Here is a 9,842-nt window from a genome sequence, read left to right as displayed (position 1 = left end):
GACATACTAACCAGTAACTATCAACACTCACGTTGGGTTGTAAGAATAATAGCTTGTTTTGTTTTTTAAATTGTTTTTTATTTATAAATATATTAGAATAATATTTTTTATTTTTTAAATTTTATTTTTAAGGACACATTAAAACTTTTTTAAAAAATATTATTTAAAAACAAAACATTTTGCCTCTACAAAAACAAACAGAAACGGGAAAAAGCAACCACTCATTCTTAAAATCAAAAAATAAGATACGAGGATAATAGGTGGGCTTACCACTTTTGTTCATGCAGCAACGATACCTTGTCAAAGGAACAGAGAATTAACACAGATCAAATCTGCAAGTAGCCCATGATATAATGAGATGGATGAATCATAATTTATACAGCAACAAAGAATATTTATTGGACCAGTTTTAGATTAAGAAAGGAATTCAGAATCGACAAGACGGGAGCCACCATCTTTTGTAAGGAATCCGTTTTGCCAATTTGGGCTGACAAGACTAAAGAAGCATTCACGGAAATATTTTGTCCAAGAGAACCACAACTGGTGACAGAATAAAAAAATAGAAATTTCAAAGCTCCACACTTGGCTAATAGGAGAACCTCATTTTTCGTAGTTTTAGAATCAGGTTAACTCGTCCATACAAAGATCAGCACATGGATATAGTAGGCCGACTGGATATATCACACAAATCCTTGATTCTCAAATAGAGAATCTGGCACTAAACAGCAGTGCTAGATTTGTCTATATTCTCCCAAATTTAAGAGCTTCCAAGTTTCCCGATTTGAAAACCCATGGGCCAGTGGAATATACTACTAATTTACCAATCATCCTGCATGCAACCCTGTCAGCAATCACTTTCCTCCAAATGGATTAGCTTGCGTGGATACACACGGTGGATCGTGTTAGAAGGTGACGCAAAATACAGACCACAACGTGGTAATGAAGAGACCATATTCACTTGCCACTATGAGTGTGACTGTGCGTGCTCAGGCTTGTGGGTGTATTCATAATCAAGGTGGACAAAGGCACGCTCAATCTCTGGGAGTAATTCGAGCTTCTCTTGCAAAGATTCTCCAATGTCATGAGCCTCCTGCAAGGGCATGCTCGAAGGCAGGACTATGTCAACCTCGACAAAGTAGTGAGACCCAAAGGTGTAAGCCCGAACCGTGTCAATGTGTCTAATGGCCCTGTGATGGTTCCAGCAAAGGTATGTGAGTTTTTGTAGATAATCTGGTGTAGCGGATTTCCCAACTAGAGAATTCACGTTCTCCAACACAGTCATTGACCATGTGCGAATGGTGTACAAGGCCAGCTGTGCCAACATCAAACACATTTATTAAGCACAAGCAGCTGGAGCAAGTTAAGAAATAGGTTTTTCGTAACACTAAATTGATCTTTAATACAAGACTAGCAAATTGAAAGATTCAAATCCGCATCTATGAACTCTAAATCTTGATGCAGTCTGTTTGCATGCCCTGTTGCCTAAGAAGTCCAAAGGGGGTGAGTTAATAGAAACAGAAGAAAGCAGCAAAGTTCAGATAGTTGCACTCATCTATAATGTTATCCTCAGTTGTAAGAGTTGATTATCTCAAGATCCAATAAATAGCTAAATTGAAGTGATAGATTCAGGTGCATTTGCCAAAGAATCAAAACTCAATGCAAGCACCGGAATGACTATGTGTAGATGGGTTTAACTATTCTAGATAACCCTATTGTAAGTTCTTACTTGTAGCTCCATTATGTAAGATAATAATGCTGAATTCAAATAGAATTGAGCTACCCCAATGATATTAGAAACAACAGGTAGGGGAGAGAGAAAGTGAGACATCACTTACAATTATTGCACCAACAGGATCCATCCATTCTTCCATATAATTAGCCATAAGTGCAGCAATTAGGCCTATGATATTAGTAATAACATCAAAAAAGTGATCCTGGGCATAAGCTTTGACGATCTCATTAGTAAAGGAGCGACAGTAAACCATCAGCACAAGTTTAACCAAGGTCACTGATAGCATAATACCCACAACCCAGCGCTCTTGCTCCTTGCTCAGATTAAAGTCATTCTCCTGGGACGAGCAGTAGAAGAAATGAGAGATATGATCATGCATAATCCTTAGAAGAACACCCAGTAGTTCCTACCTTCCCAATGAAAGTGTGGTGCTCATTAACTGAAAACATTCAGAAATTGTAAATTTCAATGAATTCCACTTACATCTGAGTGCAATGCGCGTACTGATTCCAATATAATCTGCAATCCTAAAGTTGCCATGACAGAGGCGAAAACAAGAATTCCCTGCATATGAAAGTTAGAGAAATTTATTATTTCATCACACACGTTTTTTCATATTAACACACAGAACGGATAAATATGCCCACTATTATTCAGACACATAGCAATAATAAAATTGAAAAACAGGAAAAACTTAGCAACAAAACAGCATCAAGATCACAATAGAGTTTATTGCATTCGTATTAGAAAATCCAACCCGAAATCATGAGCATTGTTGATAGAGGACTGACCAATGGCTGCATGCGTTTCTTTCCAATGGGGTACTGATAAGGGTTTGGTGTTTGCATAGAGAATGCAGTAAACCACAGGATAAAGCCAGACAGAAGATCAAGAAGAGAGTCCAACGTGGATGCAATGATGGCTAATGAACCACTTCTAACAGATGCATAAACCTTGGCAGCAAAAAGAACCATGTTTGCAAAATTTGATATTCTAATCGCAAAGGTCTCACTTCTAGCCAAAATTTCCTTCTCTTCCTGCAACAACAGCAGCAGCAGCAATTTCAGCTTAAACCATCAGTCACGCCCTGAACCAAAGGGAACAAAGCCAACACAAACCTCTGACATTCCAGGAATAAATCCACGCTCTGCCAAAGCATCCATTTCATTAAAGCCCTTGAGCATCTCCACCTGCTGCTGATAGAACTCAGCTACATCATCTTCAGGACCTAAAGCCATCAAGCGAAATAACCAAGACATGACTCATCCATTCTCTGTCTCATGCAATATACCATTATCCAGAGCACAACTACTTATCATGAAAGGAAGGGCTTTGCCAAAGCTTTTTGAAATCATTGACTCTAGTTCATGAAATTATCAACCTAGCCTGCATCTACCTACAGATTTAAACAAGGGTGGTATAGAAGCAAGGATAACTAAAATAAACTCTTGCCAATAAATTATGATTAGTTCTTCATCAATTCAATCCACCATATCCAATCACTTTTTAACTATTATAGTAATAAACAAGCTAGAAGTGGAAAAAAGAATATAATATGCATGTATTTACATTAAAAAAACACATACCAAACAACCCAGATTAGTTTTTTTCTGAACTCTCCAATTACACACGCCCACGCACACACTTGTAAAGATGGGAAATAAATTAATAAGTACAAGATTTAGCGAGACCAAAGCTAACTCAGGTATATTAACGCCCCAGAGGACTCAAATCTCCCTTGAATCAAAATAAAGAAAATAGTCGTTGTCATAGTTTGTCATTAAAACCTCATACTTGAAGTTACATGAATAAAATCCTTACAGACAAACACCAACCCATCAAATCTTGTGTTCCATACCAACCTCAGCTGCATTCAATAGTGAATTCACATAGCTAAGGCCAGACACTTACTGCCAACTTAATTAGACAGAAACATTCAAAAACATCCCAGAAAATAAGCAAGCAAATTGTTTGTGACCCATTAAAAAAAAAAAAAAAAACGCCAAACTTGAAAATAAAAAACCAATGCTTTAAAGCCCAAATAAGAAAAAAGAAATCCAACCGAACATCACCATTTAAAACCAATAAAATAAGTAAATCACTTTCAAAGAAGATTAAACAGAACAAGCATAACAGTTTATTATTACTTTAATAAAACTAATCACCAAAAAAAATGAACATTTTTTTTGGAATTACCTAAAACTCCGTAGCAATCATGGATTCCACGAGGCGGTTTTTTCTCTTTGTGTTCTGGTGATAACTGATAACAGTTGAAGTTTAACCGCCATGACCCGTCACCATTTCTGTTCGGAGACAGCAGTGAAAGCTCCTCCTCGTTCTCGTTGTTCACCGGCTCCAACATTTTCCGGTTGATTTTCTAGCAAAGGTGATATGTAACTTGGAGTAACGTGTGCGATCTCTTAAGTAGTGGTGTGTGGTGGAAAAAACAGTGCGGGTGGTGAGAGCATTTTGGGAATGTGAAAATATGGCGGCTTTTATGGTGGAAGGTATACAGGGGTTGATGAAGGAGATATGTTTTAAAGTGTTTTTTATTAAAAATATATTAAAATAATATTTTTTTTATTTTTAAAAAATTAATTTTGATAATAGTATATAAAAATAATTTTAAAATATTAATTTAAAATAAAAAAAATCATTTAAAAAAAATATTGTTTTATAAAAACATTTTCCAACCATTAAACAAAGGAGGTTATTTAAGAATGGGGAGTTACGTCCATCGATTTCTCCCGTCAAAGATGCGCTTATAGGCAGGCCGCCTAAATATTTATTAAAATATCCACCCACCCACCCATGCAAGGGAAAGTGTATACGATGAATGTGTATAGAAAACAAAATTCTATTAAATATGCCGTGTATTTTTTTAAACTTCTGTTTTTATTTAATGAATTAGTTTTTAAAAAAATTAATGATTTTTGAAATAATAATTGTATTTATCAGGAATATTTTTGGAATAAATGAGAGATAAAGCAGATAGATATGGCAACGCGAGTGGAGAGCTTACCACGCATCAACTGTGATACATGATGCAGTTGGGATTTAATGATTTATGAAGGGTTGGGGACCGAATTGAAATATACGAGATAGCGGATGGCTGGGTGTGCTCTGCCATCTGGAAAATCATGTAGTCTACGTGGTGATCTATGATTGGATGGGTAGGTGAAGCACGTGTTATTTGTCCCGAGGGAGTGGGATGTAGTGTGGAGGTGAGTTAAACGTGTAGGGTTATGATGAATAAGGAGGTGTCCGTTGTGATTATCTCGTGGGACCTGGTTTGATAATTTGGATCAGGTTCACGGAACTGTCAGTTTGGCGTTTAGTTACTATTTTTTGAATAAGAAATTAGAAACAGTTGGAATAAAATTGAGAAATTTTCTCCGAAAATAAATTTATTTTACATCTTTTCCGGAGCAACATATCTTCTACCTGTCTCTTATGGGATGTGACTGTTCTAGCAACCTAACTCACGTGATCCTGATATGCAAGTGACATGTTGAGCATGCATTTGGCAACTTTGGTTTTGGTTGCGTGATACAAGAAGCATGATACGATGGTGACTATTCAGTTAAATTGAGAAAATTAAAAAAAATTAAAAATTAAATTAAATTGAGAAAATTATAAAAAAAATCAATTAAACTGATTAAAATATTTAAAAAACTAACTGGTTCGATTCAGTTTGATTTTAGTTCTATAAATCTGAAACTGAAAAATCAATTTTAACTGGTTTTGGTTTGATTTCTGTTTTTTTAAATTGATTTTGTTATTTTTATAAGTAAAAATCAAACTGAAAATAATTACATCTAAAAAATTGTATCATACACTCGGGATGCATTGGATAAAATTCACAGGGTTTCCGAGTGACCTCGTAATCTAATTGCTTGGAATCAAATACTAATATGTTGTAGATTCGACAGGGTGAATAACATTGTCTTGAAAATCAATTACAAAAAGATATACGTTCTCTTTAAAATTCCAAATCACTCCACTCTCGGTCGACAAGAACTGGCTATCTCCATGCCCAGGTGACTTTCCAAGGGACTGCCGAGATCTCTTGTCTTCTTCGAATTCGAAGATTTGATTTTAAAATAATTGTAGTGGAGAGAGAGAGAGAGAAAAAAAGTTGATGCAATGTTCGTCTACAAAAACAGTTGATGCAGTGTGGTTGTCGTGGAGAACCCGGCAATAGCGCTCTCTAACGTGGCATGGAATCACTTCTTGTGCGCGAATGAAGGGTGTTTGGGATCTGTTTAGAATAATTTTTTTAGTTTTTTTTTTGTTATCTTTGATAGCATATTAAAATTTATTAATTTAATATTTTTTAAACTAAAAATATTTTAAAAATATATATAATAAAAATAAAAAATGTGCTAAAAACCCAAAAGCTAGAAAATTATCTCGGGCAACGGGAAACATTAAGTGAATAGAATAGGGGAAGCAAGTAACATTACAACAATTACTGCATAGTTTTCAGACAGGTATGGTAGCCGGCATGATTCAAGATTAGAGTTTTAGGTTTTGACCGAGTTATCGGATTTTGACTTGATCGTTCGGGTGAAAATTATTTTTTAAGAAAATAAAATGATATTGTTTTAGTAAAAAAATAAATATCAACGGGTTGCAACCAGGTTTTTTACCGGGTTTTGCCGAGTCAACCAAGTTTTTTCTTCTTTTATTTCTTTTTTTAATTCGATCTTAATTCTAGTTTCAGATCAACCGGATCCAGATAACTTGCCAAGCCTGGCAGATTTCAAAACTATAAATTACTGAGATCAGCTAAGATAGAGAAATGCGTGAAGATATTAACAATAAAAAGTTTTCCCCAGATCTCGAAAATCAGCTAGAGTTTGCATTGACCAGCAATAAAATAAACGTCTTATTACTATACTGGCTTTCCACAAGCAAGCCATGTCGCAAGTGTCAGGATCACGTGATAACGTGTTTATTTAACTTATCTTATTATATGTCAAATATTTTTTTTTTATAATGTGAAATAATTAATATACAAGTATTATTTAAATATTTTTTGATATTAATTAAAAAATATAATTGTAAATTAAAAAATTAATACTTAAAGGTGATAGAATATAATAAATATCAAATGCGTTTATAAAATATGTAAAATCTCAAGCTGATTTTTAAAATAACATAAAAATTAAACAATATTGCAATTGCTACATTGAAATATTATTTTATTGGTCTTTGTATAATAGTTTTTTTGTTAAAAAACATAAATAAAAGGAATTAAAAAAAAGTTACGAGGGAATAAATATAAGAACATAAATAACAGTACAAATAGGTAAAGTGTAGAGTGATAGATATTTAAAGGGTAAAAAATAGAAAAACATTTTTTTCATAAAAAAGAGTGTAAAGAAAAAAAAATTAGGAAAATATTACAAAAATGAAGATAGGAAAAAAAAAAGTTGGTAAATAGGAAGCGTAAAATCATAAAAAAATTCAAGTATAAATAAAAAAAATAAGAAGAATTTCTTTTCTATATTATAAAAAATTTGAAAATTACATTTTTATCACCGTTGGATCACTGTAATATAAAATTAGCAATATTTATAATTATACCATTTATACACGGAAACACTGCTTCCTTTTAGTATATATATAAATATAATATATAATATAATGTTACTCAAGCTGTTGCGTTGCGGAATTGATTATTTTTCCAAGACACAAAAAATTCAAAACCAAGATATTAAATTAAATGATAAAAATAAAAAGCTAGATGACAAAAATAATAATTCAAACACGTGAATACAAAGATAAATGAATATCCTATAAAAACATGGTCTAGTTTTGAAAAAACAAAATACAAATATGATATATTCATTATAAAAATGTTTCGAGAGAACAATATATTACATCGATCCGATTTAATATGTTAAATTCATAGCTCAGGTCACGGGATTGTAATAATTTTATAAAAAACAAATCATTATAAATCAATCATATAAAAACCAATTCAAAATATATTATAAAAACCAATAAGAAAATTAATGCTTTTAAAAAAATTAAAATGACATGTTTTTTTTAATATTGAGATGACAATATATTAAATTAAATTAGCTTCACAAATTAAATTGTCAAACTCATTACCCAAATTGCGGATTAAACTAAGTTTAATAGCTTTGTTTTTAAATTATTTTTTATTTTATTATATAATAATAAAATGAGTAAAAAAATAATAAAGAACAACAACAAATAGGACTGAGGTTTTAAAAAAACACGAAACAAAAGGAAATTAAAAATATTTAAAAAAAAAAAAAATGAAGCAACCGTGAAGAAAGCAAGATTCGGCACACAAAGTTTAGAAAGTTTTTAGTCTCCCTTCCAAATCACCAGGACAGATAGACACCTGTGCACATTTTATTCTCAACCAAAATAATTTGTTTTCTGAAAAAAAGAAAAAGCAAACGACGCATAGTATGAGATACCGGCCCCTCTAAAAGCTGAACACATGAGCTTTCTCCGATCAAGGTTTTATTGTTTATGGTTCTGCTTTTGCACTTGATGAGATGTACAACAATTCATAGCAAAAAAAAAAAAGTAATAAATTTATATTTTTACTTTGTGTTTTTTGATTTTAGTAGTTCATCTGATAAATAAATAAACACAACAGTAAAAATAAATATATACTTAATAATATGTATTATCAAACTGATCTGAAGGAAGTTTTGAAGTGCAGTAATAATTTTTTTTTAATATTTTTTTTTGTAAAAATATCAAAATAATATATGAAAATGTGATAACTTTAAAGTATTTCTAATCAAATAAATAAATTGAGAAGACAAAGCTTTTCATTTTCATATTCTTTATAAATAACTCCGGAGCCCAGTCCAATCATGTCACGGCAGAAAAGCGTACGTAAGATTGGTCGTAGCCGACCATATCCTCGTGGATGATTACTGACGTCGACGGCGGTTCTGTCATGAGCATAGCTGCAAGCGCGGGTCAGATTCTTGGACCCACGATTGGCTGTTCTTCACTACAAGAAACTTGCCTTTTTTTACAGTCAAAAGTTACGGGAACTTCACGTCACTCAAGAAGAGACCTCACTTGTTTTAATAATGATTTGAGATTTTTTTAAAAAAAATATATTAAAATAATTTTTTTATTTTTTTAAAAAATTTATTTTTAATATCAAAATATTAAAAAAATAATAAAAATATATATTTTTTAAATTAATTTTTTTTAAAAAAATACTAAATTAATTAGCTACCAGGAATTTTTTATCTTGGAATTAAATAATGATAACGGCATCCTTATCCCCGGGGGAATCATTTTAATTTATCCATGGATACCATTGAAAACGATAAAAGGTGTAGTTGAACTCATTTTGTTAATATCATGTCTAAAAAAGTGGCAGACGACACCTATAACTTTCTAAGTGGTGCTACTTTTCAAAACGATTTTCAAGATATATTATTTTAAAAATTTTATTTATTATGCCAGAACAAGAATTTTATCTCTAAAGTTCTTTGCCGAGGGAGACCATACTTTTCAATTTGTTTTAGCTCTACATTATTTTTCTTGGTATTTTTTTTTTTTTAATGTATTAATGTCAAAAATAAATAAATAAATATTATTTTAATATATTTTTAAATAAAAAATATTTTAAAAATCAATATTCAGCACAGATTCAAACAATAAAAGATGAAAATAGATAAAAGTACTGAGCAGGTGAACATGATTTTTAAAATAATAAGTGATGTGAAGTGAGATTAGCTGGCATAGATATGCTCAAGACTTTCTTGTTTATTGTCGAGTGTGAATTGGACTTTTCTTTGATAGAGCCTGTTTTGGGCTGGTACTCGTTGGCATCTCGGTGGGCAGTATTTGTCTTTCGAAGGCTCGAGTACATGCTTCTTCGAGTGCAGTCCACAGCCCAAATTTCGCAGGCCTGATTCGCTCAAAAAAACTGTAACAAGAGGCAGTGAAATTCGTAGCAATGAAGGCCGAACCCAATCCCATGACGTAGGCTGACCTGATGCAAGTACTGTTTAGGAGCTTAATGTAAACCGTGCTCTATAAAATTTTAATTTTTTTATATTTTTAAATTATTTTAATGTGTTAATATTAAAAA

General features: G+C 32.2%; 1 protein-coding gene across 1 annotated transcript; it reads right to left on the bottom strand.

The window, feature by feature from the left end:
- Positions 1 to 582: 582 nt before the first annotated feature.
- Positions 583 to 4,251, bottom strand: LOC7458610 (metal tolerance protein 11). Its single transcript, XM_002315211.4, has 6 exons — positions 3,929 to 4,251; positions 2,851 to 2,960; positions 2,524 to 2,769; positions 2,216 to 2,296; positions 1,836 to 2,069; positions 583 to 1,312 (listed from the first exon to the last, which is right to left on the bottom strand). Exons 1-6 carry the CDS (start codon positions 4,092 to 4,094, stop codon positions 965 to 967), a joined length of 1,185 nt encoding a protein of 394 aa, XP_002315247.1. The 5' UTR covers positions 4,095 to 4,251; the 3' UTR covers positions 583 to 964.
- Positions 4,252 to 9,842: the final 5,591 nt, after the last annotated feature.

This window comes from Populus trichocarpa, chromosome 10 (genome assembly GCF_000002775.5).
Source record: "Populus trichocarpa isolate Nisqually-1 chromosome 10, P.trichocarpa_v4.1, whole genome shotgun sequence".
NCBI classification, from domain to species: Eukaryota; Viridiplantae; Streptophyta; class Magnoliopsida; order Malpighiales; family Salicaceae; genus Populus; species Populus trichocarpa.
The sequence above is the reverse complement of the archived record's forward strand: the minus strand, read 5'-3'. Positions and strand labels throughout refer to the sequence as shown.